Raw genomic sequence first — 13,407 nt, forward strand, 5'->3', positions numbered from 1 at the left:
CCCCACCCTGCCGTCATGGAGCTTACATTCTGGGGGCGGGGGGGACAGAAAGCAAGCAGGGATGATACATCAGATGTCATCAGGTGCCAGGAAGACAAATCTGCCAAGAGAGGGATGGGCAGGCACTATGACAAGCAGAGGCGGGGTGAGTGCCTGGTGGTGGTAGGGGGGTAGGCTTCCCTCAGGAGGGGGCGTTGAGGAGAGATGTGGAAGGAGTTAGGGGCACCTGGCAGGTACCTGGGCCAAGTGGGTTTTGGGCAGGGGGAGCACTGGGTGGGCCAGGTGTATGAGGCGCAGGTAGGAAGTTAATGTCATGTGACCAAGAAAAGGTAAGAGACAAGGAGATAAAGTGAAAAGTTGTCTTCCACTCCCCCCATTTTACAGATGAGGAAACTGAGGCACAGAGATGCTAAGTTACCTGCCTGGCTGCCTTGGGAAATGGGAGGCTCCAAGCCCAGTGGTCTCTACCAGGCCTGCCTCACACCCCACCTGCTCCGCCTCCTTCTCACACACCGCGGGGCAGCTGGAGGCATTTTTAGGTTTTGTTTTAATCACTGAAATTATAAGCCATTTTTTATTTTCTAATCAAATAGCTTAGAGGTTATTTAGTACACTAAAGTTTCTTACATTTTTTCCTCTTTTATTGCCTAGGGAAATTTATTTGTGGTGGTTGAGATACTGGAGAGGGAAAATGGTGTCTTGTACGTCTTGGTCTTCTGATTTTAGGCAAAGTACAGGTGGCAATTAACTCAACTGAAACACTACCCACTTATGCATTTACATTTACATTTTAAAAAAATTAGGTCTTAATATCTAATGGCAGGACTTCCTCTCTGATGGTTATTGAGGACTTGCTTTGTCCTTTTGAACCAAGACCATAGACTCCTTTTTTCTGAAGTAACCAACTAGTAAAGCTAGCCTTGTCTTTCCTTTTCTGTCCCTTCTGCCAAAGAGTGCTCACTAACATGTTAAGTAACAAAGGGCCAGCTACATACATAGGGGTCCTGAGAAGTCGTGCTTCGGGCCCAACCACACTCCAGGCTGACCTTGAGGCTGACATTGCCGGGCAGGCCTGGCCCGGTGGCAGGTGTCCCCGTCAGCAGCCCCTGCACAGACACCTTCAGCAGTTTGTCTGTCTCCTCACTACTCATAGGAAAAGCCCCCACACTGGAGCCGGCCCAAGAATCAGCAGCAGGGTGCCCAGCGTGCTTGGTGGGAATCCCTGGCTGCCCCCTTTTCTAGCATGACCCTGCTGTGACCCACTGGGGCTCGGAGCGGAGCATCACAGCTCCAGACCCCACCGCCTCCACAGTGCTGCTTAAGTTTTGTAGTCACCCGACTCAGGAAGGCTTAGTAGAGAAAAACACAAAGAAAGGGGTGGGGGGAGCCAGGCAGCAAGGTGTATCACTTGTCTCCGTGGCCAACCTTCTTCATGTTCTCAGCTTTGTTTGTCTTTTTGATGTTTGCCCAAGGGGACAGGCATAATTTGTTGTCCTTGTCGTCATTTGTCCTCCTGGTCTTCCTTTGGCTTCTCTGAGGTTTTTTCTGATAGACTGTGGCTCAAAAACTGCCTCTACAAACACTTAATGAGCTCTGGGTGTGTATTTAATACTAACGGTTATCCCAGCTCACGTGCCAGGTGGGAATCCATAAGTCTCCTCTGGGATGGCCTGTCTGGCTGTGTAGCTGCAGGGATTGTTAGGGAGCAGGGAGGGGCTTATCGCGTTTAGATTGTTGTTGGCGGCTGTGGTGTTGGCCCCTGACTCATGGCAACCCCACGCACAACAGAATGAGACTTTCTTAGTCCTGTGTCATCCCCATGATTGGCTGCAGATCAGACCATTGTGATCCAGAGGGTTTTCACTGACTGATTTTTGTAAGTAGATTGCCAGGCCTTTCTTCCTAGTCTGTCTTAGGCTGGAAGCTCTGCTGAAACCTGTTCAGCATCATAGCAACATGCAAGCCTCCACTGACAGACAGGTGGTGGCTGTGCTTGAGGTGTATTGGTTGGGAATCGAACCCTGGTCTCCTGCATAGAAGGTGAGAATTCTCCCACTGGACTACCACTGCCCCTCATTTTTAGATTAGAGCAGTCATTATTACACCCTCCCACCACCTTGTTTTTCTTTTAATAGCATTGGAGCCCTGTGAAAGTGTGAACCCACAGGGCGGGGCTGCCATGACTGGAGAAGCCCTGCCCCGGCCCCACGCAGGGCTCCGCAGAACCTACAGGAGGTTCTTGGAACCCAGATTGAAAAGCCCTGGTTTGTGGGCAGAAAAAGGTGCCACCTTCACCTCAGCGCTTGTATCTTGGTCAGCCCAGCGGTTTGGTGTTTGCTGTGTAAGGAGGCAGCAAGGCACCCTTTGTTTGTTCTGGAAAACACACTGTGACCTCATGCTTTCCCTGCTCCTCCAGATACTGTAGTCTCTAATTTGGTGGCTACATGTCCCCCGACTGTGGGTGACAGATCTGTGGGTGGGCATGGACGTGTTCTCCATGAAAACAGCCGCGCCTAGAGCGTCCCCTCCTGTTTGGATAAAGAGCAGCCCTCCGTCTGTGGCTTTGAGCAACTGCACAAAACAGGAAAGGGCTGGATGGCGGTGGTGTCCTGGGTTGGTTGCAATTGCTACTCTCCAAGTCAGAGAGCGCCCTGCTCCTGGTTAAGCAGAATCTTTTTATATTTTCTCTGTATCTGGTGCATTTCATCCATTAGTTAACCTACTTAATGTTTAAAAAAAAAAATCTAATAGCCCATCAGTCCTCCACATTGGCTACACCTTGGAGTCACCTGGGAAGCTTCTAAAAATACTGGTGCCTGGGGCTGCCGCAGATGTGGGATAATTGGTCTGGGGCGCAGCCTTGGTGTCGGGCTCTCTCAGAGCAGCCACCACCCCTACCCCCCGAGATGCACATGCTTTGTCAGGGTTGAGAACTATTGATCTGGTCTCCTAACCTAGACAGCTAGCACAGCTCATGAGAGGAAAGTGCGCTTCTGAACCCAAATCACAGTTTTTTATTTTCGTATAGCTTTGTGGGATTGTCATTCGGCAGTATTACACTTTTACATTGGGGGTTGGTCATTTTCACTCTGAAACAGTAGACTGTATGTCTAAATGTCAGTGTGCTTATCAAAGTCCAGCTGTCCAGGCAGAAGCCCTGGTCTGGAAGGTGGCTTCTCAGGAGATGTCACTCCTGGGCCACATGCTGGTGCCTGTCGCCTGCCACCCAGTGTTCCAGATTTCTTTTTTTTTACTGAAAGAGTGCTCTAATCTAAATACTGAGGGGGGGATATAGCAGTGCATTGTCATTTCCTTCTTTTCTTTCTTTTTATTTAACTGCATTTTGAATCCATCTTGTATAGGTTGTAGTAAGATTTAAAAAAAAAAAAGGTTGCCATGGAGCTGACTCCCACTCACGGTGGCCCTGTGTGTGTCAGAGAAGAACTGTGCTCTGTAGGGTTTTCAGTGCCGTATTTTTCAGAAGTAGATCCCAGGCCTTTCTTTCAAGGCACGTCTGAGTGGATTCAAACCTCCAACCTTTTGGTTGGCAGCCAAACATGTTACGTGTTTGCACCACCCAGGGACTCCTGTGGTAAGATAAATGCAGTCAAATCTGTTTGATTTTGTGGGAGGTCTGAAATACATAGGAACATTTCTGTGTCAGTCCTTGAACTTCAGAGTTCACTCACGAAGACCATGTTTAGATCATCCTTGATCTCATTTGAAATCCCACCCCGAGCTGGGGCCCACTCTTCTCTGTTTTAATGAACACAAACTTGGTCCCTTAGGAGTGGCCAGAGTGTCAGAATTCACAAGATATCGGAACTGGTTTATTGATTTTGAAATAATGCTGTTTTTGTTAATGCCTGTCCATTGTAAACTCCTTAAAAAAAATACAGGACCATGTAAAGAATTTCTTATTGACACGTCCATAAAAATTGCATGTAATCCTGCCATCCGGTGATAGCCATTGAGGGTTTAGAATTTAGCGTCTTTCTTTCTAGAAATAGATGCTGTAGTTACCCAGTTATATACACGGTATTTAAATATCCTTGCAGATCAGAGTGAGAATACAGTTTTGAATGTGGTTTTATTACTTGAGTACGTAAGCATTTTCCCACGTCATTAAAATCCCACATTCTTTTTACAGCTGTAATCATGCCATTTTTATGGATGTACTTTAGTTTACAATTTCTCACAATGGTGGTGCTTTGGGTGAAAGTTTACAGCACAAATTCGTTTCTCATTCAAAAATTTGTAATTTTTTCACTTTTCAAAATTACTTTTACCAAATAGATTCCAGCAGTTGAAGGATTTTGCATACTTTTAGTTAGTGTTTCCTAAAAACATGTGAGCCCTAATGACTGCCAGGAGAATGTTGTCTAAGACTTTCAGCAGAGGATAAATTGTCAAACAAAGTCCTGATGAGCTCTGGCTTCACTTCACCATCTTGTCCTTGTTCTTTTCCTGGGCTACCCGCAGGACCCGGAGGCGCAGTGCTTGCTGCTATCAGATGGGAGCAGTGGCGTCCATCCCAACCACATCATCATCCTCCCTGCTGAAGGCGGAAGTGCCATGGCGGCCATCAGCTTCACCGGGGCCTTGAGAATTCCAGTGAGTAAGCAAACCTGGAAACAGTTTTTAAAGTGTCCTCTGTTGTTCCTTCCATGAAAAAAAAAAAAAAACTGGCCTCCGTTGACAATAAGTCTTATAAAAGAAACCTGTGATACTTACCTGGCAAAAACCAGGGGTGGCAAAACACTCCTCTTTGGCATGAAGGTGGCTGCAGGCAATGTTTCGCTTGGCTCAGACTACTTTTAGAACTTTTTTGAACTCGTTGCCACCATTTAGAAATTCAGAAATTTTATAGACAAATCTGACTTCCTGTCACTGGGCCTGCATCCCTGTGGCAGTGGTCAGAGCTGAGGGCTGTAACCCCTACTCCCTTAGGGGGGCCTCAGGGCTCCCCAGGGCATCGTCCTCCTACCTGGCCTGCCTCACCCCTAAAGGCCTGAGGGTAAGGCCCTGGGGCGAGAACCAGTACTGAGTTCTGTGGCCACAGGTAAGCTGGGCTCCAGCCTCTGAAAGCGGTTTTAGTAACAGGCTGTGTGTGATTGAGCCTGGGGGATGGGGGGTGGTGAAGGGGCGGCGTGTGCAGAGGCCAAGGGAAAGAGCCAATTGCAGTGCCTGCAGAGAGAGCTCAAGGCTTGGCTTGCAAATAGGTGGGAGGGAGAGGTGCAACGGTGCCATCTCTTATTGCATTAGGCTTTCCTTCCACTAAATCCGTGGGCTCCCTTGGCAGAGGATCCGAGGAGCTGGGCAGAAGGCTTTTAAGCTGTTGCCTTCTAGCATGATGACCCACGGAGGATGCCAGAAGGTGGAGAGCCAAGAGCACAAGCGGGTGGAGGGGTCGCTGCAGATGGGCTAGGCTGGGGGTCCAGGCTCTGTTGTTGCTGGCCGGTAGACCACGCTCAGAAAAGCCTGGGCTCCAGCCCTGGGTGCTGATATTCAGACACTATAGCTTTCACCTCAAGACAAGACCGCTTCATTAATGCCCCCCCTCAGGGGAAAGGGCTGAGAGAACATGGACCCAGGGACCCCTCAGTGACTGTGAGGCTCGTGATACGTATAAGTACAACCCAGAATAACCCAGAACCTTAACGTAACATCCTGTCTCAGTCTCCTTAAGGAAGTTCAAGGAAAACAAAAAGCATTGCTTCTGCCTCGAAGATTTTGCTAAAATGAGGGTACACACTAGTAACGTTGTTGTTAGGTGCTGTCAAGTCGGTTCTGACTCATAGCAACCCTGTGTACAACAGAACGAAACGCTGCTGAGTTCTGCTCCATCCTCACAGTCATTGCTGTTCTTGGGCCCATTGTGGCAGCCACCGTGTCAGCCCATCTCGTTGAGGGCCTTCCTGTCTTTTGCTGACCCTCTACTTTACCAAGCATGATGTCCTTCTCCAGGGACTGGTCCCTCCTGATAACCTACATGAGACAAAGCCTCGCCATCCTCACTTCTAAGGAGTATTCTGGCTGTACTTCTTCCAAGACAGATTTGTTCGTTCTTCTGGCAGTCCATGGTGTATACTTATGATACATATAAGTATGCAGTATACACTAATAACACACACAAGTAAAGTCTTCCCGGTGGAGTTGTCCAGACTACAGGCTCTGCAGGCCTGGCCTGCGGTGACACTCGCCTGGCTACCAACTAGCTGTGTACCCCAACAGGTTTGTTAACCACACTGAGCCTCCATTTCCTCGTCTGTGATACAGGTTAAGTACCCAGCTGGGCACTTTTTATGTGGTTCTGAGGATTAAATAAAATAATTTCATTACAGCACTAAGCACCATGCCAGGCATGTGCCAGCATGCAATAAATTATGCACACACTTGCACGTGCAAAAAAATGCTCACACTCAAACTCGTGTACACTCACATTCACATACTCACACACTCATATGCCCGTGCATACACGCTCTACACGCATGCACACGTACTCACACACAACTCACATATCCACACTGGTATATCGGTTTTGAAAGCATTAAGCTGTTGAATTTTTAAAAATAACTTTGGAAGCTGAGCATGTGTGTGCTCTTTGCCTAGTTCTGGTGGGTGTCGTACACACACACAGTGTAGGGAACGGAAAGGGGACTGCTGAGCGCCTTAGTGTGACTGGGTTTCCCAAGTGATACCTGCAATTACTGTCTCACAAGCGCCACTTCTTATTAAAGGTGGACACAAAATAAAAATACTATTTATGAAAGGCGAGCAAACATTTCAGAGTGCCCATGGAACTTCAGACCTCGACTTCCTTATTAACATCTGCTCAATTTCTCTTTCCACTGTTTTCCCAGCGTCCAGTGGTCCATATTATTCACACCAGGGTGCACCAGCCTGTGGACCTCACAGAATGGTCACAGTGATTTGTTCTGTGTGTTTCAGGGTCACTGTTTAATTTGCAGTCCTTTCATTTTCAAGGGAAAAATGAAATAGCCCTGAACTACTCCCTAACTAGATGGTGCTCACCACACCCACGCTCCGCGAGGAACCCCTCAGTAGCCATGTTTTCAGAGCTGCGTGGTCTGAGATGAAACACCATAGCAGGTGCTACAGGCGAGGCTCCGTCAGCCATCGCCGAGTATTTCACATTGTCAGACTGTGCAGTACAGCACTACAGTATCCTCTCCCTGTAGGGAGCTAGAGGTGCTGAGACCAGACCAAAGATACTATATGAGCATGTTGCATATTTTAAAAAAACTGCCAAGTTCACATTTGCCAAGTTCACACTGGCCTGTCTCCCTTCTAGGGTGTGGTAGAGTTCTCTCTGTGCTTGCTGTTTGCCAAGCTGGTCAGCTACACTTTCCTATTTTGGCTTCCACTGTACATCACGAATGTGGGTGAGTATCTGTTGTTGGAGGTGGGAATGTCAAGCTCTGTGCAGTGACTGTGATCTGCACTCACTTTTATCTGCTAGTTTTTGTAGTCGTGGAAAGAAGAAACGATGTAGGGCAATTCGAGAGGCGCACTTTGAAACGAACAACACGATTAGTAAAAACATATAGACAAAAGAATTTTGGGATGTGAGAGTTTTATTGCTGTAATAACAACCTTCCTGGCATTGAAAACTTTGACATGCTCTGTCCTGGCTCTGGCCTCCAGGTCCATCAGGTGCCTCGTCTTCTGGGGCGGCCTGTGTTTAAATTTGAGCTGTGTCAGACCTTGGGCACAGTGGCCAGTGAGCCAAAGCAGGGCCTCTGCGGCTCCGAGCTAATAAATCTTTAATGATTTGACGAGGAAATTTCTTCTTGGAAATGAGTTCTAATTTGGGGGAAGGCCAGTGGTTTGTCTTACATTCTGAAGTCCAGCAGTGGCTGAAGAAAGACATTACAACAGAAATACCAGGACGATACTGTATGCATTCCTTGTGCTATGTGACCACGACAAGGAGGGAATCAGCAGTCCTTCTGAGGAGAGGGTGCTGCGTGTAGGTGTTGGAACTGTGGGCTGGAACGGGATGGTCAGGGAGTGCCCTGAAGTCTCCAGGCCCCAGGGATCAGGGAGACCAGGAGGGACAAGGGTCATGAGGGAGATCCAGGCTCTGGCTGATGGGACAAAGAGGAGGGACCCTTGAGACAGTAGGATGGTTTAAAGAGCCCAGACACATATCCCGAATAGTATCATGAGTGCAAATTGAAAGTGACATGAACCTGAGGATGAAAATTGAGGGGACAGGGAGGGCACTGTCCCCTAGGGCACTTGTGAACAGGAATGGGGTCCGTAGGAGGGAGAGGTGGTAGACAGTGAGGAGGTCATGTTAGTGATGGTACAGGGTTGGTAAAAACTAACAGACAGACAGAAGGGCTCATAGGCTCAGGCTCCCTGAGGTTCTGGTACCATCCCCCCGCTTCGTTAAGGCAGGTGATCTGCACACGAGCTGCCCTTGATCTAGACATGGCGGTCACCATGTAAACAGACAGGGTGCCTTCTTCCTTCCTGTGTTCCCCTGGGATTACACAAGGGGTGACACTGTCCGGACAAGGGTCTTGAATTGCTGGCATGTTCAGTTGTAGTGATTGAAGAAAGCAAGTTTCTACACGTGCCATTCAGGGCGTTAGGAGAGATAGGGCTGGATCAACCATTTCGATGCTCACTAAGTCTCGTTCCTCCTGCACGGTCATCTGTAATCTCCTTCTAAGTTCCGGACTTGTATCAAGTCAAGTGGGGAGAATTGTGGGACCTCAGTGCAGGGACAGGTCATTGGCCTCAGTTTCCTCATCTGAAATATAGAAGGTTCCAGCCCCATATGGTCAGATGATTTGTATTGCAGGAAACTCCTGTAGCACCAGAGGCATTTGAGGGCTGTCTCCCTAGGTACTTTTTCACAGGCCTTACTTCTGTCTTTCCCATGTTGCATCTGACTTTCTGGCTACCGCAGAGGGCCTTCAGAACCCAAAGATGGGATGGTAATTTGACTCAGCAGAATAAATCCTTGTTTTTGGGTTAGAGGGTTGAGTTTCCATTCTTTGTGTTTCTATTCCTAGTGAATTGCTTTTTTTTTTTTTTTTAAGGCGAGTTAACTAATAATTACCACCTGGTTTAAATCATGCGTGTGAAACCGAAGAATCTCCTGTGTGGTCTGTCATGCCCTGACTTCCTCCCGGTGACACGATGGCAGAGAGTGCTCTCACTAACTAGGCCCCTGTTATTTTCTAGATCACCTTGATGCTCAGAAAGCAGGGGTGCTGTCAACCTTGTTTGATGTGGGCGGAATCTTCGGTGAGTCCATTATGTGTGTTCTACATTGACAGACAATTTAACAATCACACCGTAAGCACCAGTGGCCCAGGATCTCTTGGAAGGTGATTAAGTGCCGAGAGGGAGTGTGTCCCCGAGTGAGCTGTTGTGGCACCGAGTGGACTCAGCCCAGCAGCTCTGTGGCCCTCACTCAGGGGAAGGCCTCCTCTCCTTCTTCCTGGGCCCTGCCTCTAAACTTGAACTAGCGCTTCCTCAGAGACAGGAGCCTGCCTCACAGGGAGGCGATAGATGGGGCTGGCCTAAACCCCAAACCCAGCAACCAAGCAAGTCCTGGGACAGGGCCAGGCACTAAGGGAGGTCTTCTTGCAGTGAGGAAGGGGAAGGATCTGGGAAAAAGAGCTCTCTTTCACCGAGTCCAGTAATGTGCGTTCCCCTGATGGGAACCTGTCCTCGTTGCAGGTGGGATCCTGGCAGGCCTGATCTCAGACCGCCTGGAGAAGAGGGCCTCCACCTGCGGCCTGATGCTGCTGCTTGCGGCCCCGACGGTAAGCCCACTCAGACTTTGAGGTGCCCGAACCACGTCTGCATTCAGGCCCTGCCTTAGTCGTCTAGTGCTGCCATAACAGAAATACCACAAGTGAATGGCTCTAAGAAAGAGAAATTTATTTTCTCACAGTCTAGCACGTTACAAGTCCAAATTCAGGGTGTCGGCTCCAGGGGAAGGCTTTCTCTCTCTGTCAGCTCAGCAGGAAGGTCCTTGTCCTCAATATTCCCCTGGTCAAGGAGCTTCTCAGGCGCAGGGACCTCAGGTCCAAAGGACGCGCTCTGCTCCTGGTGCTGCATTCTTGGTGGCATGAGGTCCCCAACTCTCTGCTTGTTTCTCTTTCCTTTTATTTTTTGAGAGATAAAAGGTGGTGCAGATCACACCACAGGGAAACTCCCTTTTACCTTCGATCAGGGAGATGACCTGAGTGAGGGTGGTGTTATAATCCCACCCTAATCCTCTCAACATAAAATTACAGTCACAAAATGGAGTATAACCACACAATACTGGGAATCATGGCCTAATTAAGTTGACACATATTTTGGGGGGGACACAATTCAATCCATGACAGGCCCTTGCTGTGTCTGAGCCCTCACTACCCCAGCCCAGTACCAAGACCACCCTGTGAGGAGTACAGTGCTGAGTTGATCCACACTGGAGTTCCAGGTCCAGGAGAGTGCGCGAGGCCCCACCTCCTGGTTGTTCACTGGGCCTTGAGACTAGAAAGAAGGCCCAGTTTTGGTGGGGGCTCCAGGAGCGAGTCATCTCATTCTGTGTAAAGCCTTGTGTGGTAGAGGCTCTGGGCCAAGCTCTCATCCTGGCTGGGGAGTCTCCTTCGAGGGCAGCCTTGTGAGCTGCCCACCCAGCCCTCCTGCTGATTTTCAGAAAGGTCCTCCATCCCCAAAACATTGTTGTCCAGTCCTTGTATGTTGCCGGTCTCCGAGCTCCTGCATTCCTGGCTCCCAAGGTGGCTTCTGCCGGACCTTACTCTCCCTGGCATCCCCCGTTTTCGTTTTGTTTTGGACCCTGGCCTATTCCTCAGGCCTCAGCATGTCTGGCCTGTGTGCAGTTGGGGCCTTTTCTTCCTACCAGTAACCAGAATGCTCAGCTGCTGTCCGTCCCCCATCCACCTGGGTCCTTCTCCTACATTCTTCAGCTCTTAGGGATCTCACAGCCCCCCAGAGTTTTCTCCACCGTCTCTTTTCCCTCATCTCTAAGTCTCCTAATCTGTCTTAGGACACCCCAAATCTCCAATATGTGCACCCTCCCTGGACCCCCACTGCTGCCTTTGTCTGGGCCCTAGCATGTCTGCAAGCAGCGCCCCGCTAACCTTCCACCAGCAAACATTCTTCCCGCCTGGCCAGCGTTCACTTTCTTGACAGGCTTGGCTCTTGACAGGCTTGGCTCACCCATGGCCATGGTTTCTTCACTCGTCACTGCCTGGAACCTGTCCAGACTCCTCAGCGTGCCCCACAGGGCCTGCAGAGCCCAGCGTCCCCTGTCAGCATGTCTCCCAGCCTCTCCTTCCCTGGCTTCACCCAGCTGCTCTGCTCTGCTCTCTGGGAGCCTTCTCCCCCTGCTCATCCTTTAGGATCACCGACACCAGCCCCCTCCCCAGGCAGTGTTGATCTCTCCCATCATAGCACTTGGTTTATGCAACTTCTGATGCATGTAGTAGCTCATGAGTTTGAGCAGGCGATTTCACCTCACTGCACCTCAGTTTCTTCATCTGAAAAATGGGGCTGACAGTGGTATCTACCTAGCACCAACTCTGGCTAAGGGGGCAACTTGGCAAGCAGGACAAACAGGACCTCATAGCAAAATGCAGACAGATAGCTATGGACAATCTCATGGCTGCTTCTAGTAAACCATTGCTTTTCCACTGTTTACAGCTCTACATATTCTCCACCATCAGTAAAATGGGCCTAGAAGCCACAACAGGTGAGTACTTACAGCCTGTCTTTCACATAGTTTGCTGAGGTAAAATATAAAAAACAACGAAGAAACATCCAGCTGGTGTAATAGGAGCATGTGGTGTGTCTGAAATAGTCCTTGAGGTGGGGCCACTGGGAGAAGCCCCTGAGGACACCTGCTCCCAGGTGTGAGGCCTGACTGTCAGTAGGCCTCAGAGTGCACCTGGGGAGTGCCAGGGACCTAGCCCGGAGCAGGGATGCATGCTGGGTGCCCGTGGGAAGGGAGCCTCTTAGAGAGAAGCCAGACGGGAGTGGAAGGCCCTTCGTCCCCCTTGCGGATCCTCCCGCCCCTCCTCGGGCCTTGGCTGTGGCCTCTGTAGGAGCTCGGCTGAGTCTCTGGCGGCCCTGGGCGGGAGGCATTGGGCCCAGGCTGGCTCTTAGACTGTGGAAAGTCCAGGGGAGCCTGGCTGTGGTCTCCCCATCTGTCCGTCTGAGCTGACTGGCTGTCCTGCCTCCATCCTGGGTATAACAATGGGGGCTATTTTTAACTTCCTGCCAGCGGTGCTGCCAGACTAAGCCTCTAACACTTGGTAAACATGTTTTCTCCCCAACAAGCCAACAGTAGGGACCGGAAGTGCAGGTGCATGTGTGTATCTGGTCATTTTACAAGGTGTCTGAAAGCAGCCTGCCAGTGCCAGGAGGGCATGATGTTTCCTTTAAGTTTCTCTGCCCCAGAAATATCTGCACAAAGGATGTGAGTCCAGAGGACAGTTTGGGAAAGAGGCCACACATTTCAAAACTAAGCGTGTTTGTCCTGGCCATGGCAAGCATGGCTGCGCTGGGGTCCTGGGTTTCCTTTGGGGGCTGCCACCAGCAGCTGTCAGTGACGGGAGGATGGCTATTCTGCTGCAGAAGAAGTGGTGGCTGGCTTTAGCCACCCTGAACCTGGGCAGCCCAGGGTCCACCGACACAGGTGACCTCCCAGGTTAGGGTCTGTGCTCCTACCCACCAGGCTCTCTTCCTCTCAGCATGCCGACAGGTGCTACCCATGGAAGACCAGTAAACTGAGTGCCCTCTGGAGCGATAGCTAAATCTTTAGGGAAGTGTGATTGACTTACAAACATTATCAATAGGTAAGTCTTTAAGGAGTTAATAACGATGCATGCAGGTTTCATGCACACCCAGGGAATTAGCATCTCCGGGGACTTGCTCAGCCACCTTCTGCAGCGGCTTGACTGGTGCTCCCTGAAGATCATGTGCTCAGGTCCACCATGCGGTAGCCAGGTGTGCGTCTCCAAGAGCACAGTGCCAAGGCCCCACCCAGAGGATTTCTAAGAACGCACATACTCTCCCAGGGGGAACTTTTCTGTTGGCTGAATCCCCTTTCTGGTTTCCACAGTGATGCTGCTGCTCAGCGGGGCCCTGGTCAGCGGGCCATACGCACTGATCACGACTGCTGTCTCCGCTGACCTGGTGAGTGGGCCGTGCATCGTAGCACAAGCTATGAAACGAAATGCTGGTGGCAGTAGTCACCTTGTCCTCTCTGTGGCAAAGATGTTCAGCATTAGTAAAACACTGTTTATAAAAACTTTTTTTTTTTTTTAACATATAACCTCTGTCTATCCTCTTAAAAGAGTTTTCTGAAGCAAATAAGGGAAGACGGCAGTCTGCCATCTGCAGACGAAG

General features: G+C 49.9%; 1 protein-coding gene across 9 annotated transcripts in view; it reads left to right on the plus strand.

Moving 5' to 3' along the window:
* The window catches only part of SLC37A1 (solute carrier family 37 member 1), a 71,978-nt gene that overhangs the window by 38,085 nt on the left and 20,486 nt on the right, over positions 1-13,407 (plus strand). For all 9 annotated transcript variants that reach the window (XM_064279503.1, XM_023559131.2, XM_064279504.1 and 6 more), the window contains 6 exons: positions 4,483-4,614; positions 7,316-7,406; positions 9,223-9,285; positions 9,724-9,809; positions 11,701-11,749; positions 13,121-13,194. In XM_064279503.1, the coding sequence (XP_064135573.1) occupies positions 4,483-4,614; positions 7,316-7,406; positions 9,223-9,285; positions 9,724-9,809; positions 11,701-11,749; positions 13,121-13,194 (495 nt within the window). The remainder of the gene's footprint in view (positions 1-4,482; positions 4,615-7,315; positions 7,407-9,222; positions 9,286-9,723; positions 9,810-11,700; positions 11,750-13,120; positions 13,195-13,407) is intronic.

Source organism: Loxodonta africana, chromosome 2 (assembly GCF_030014295.1).
Source record: "Loxodonta africana isolate mLoxAfr1 chromosome 2, mLoxAfr1.hap2, whole genome shotgun sequence".
Taxonomy (NCBI): Eukaryota; Metazoa; Chordata; class Mammalia; order Proboscidea; family Elephantidae; genus Loxodonta; species Loxodonta africana.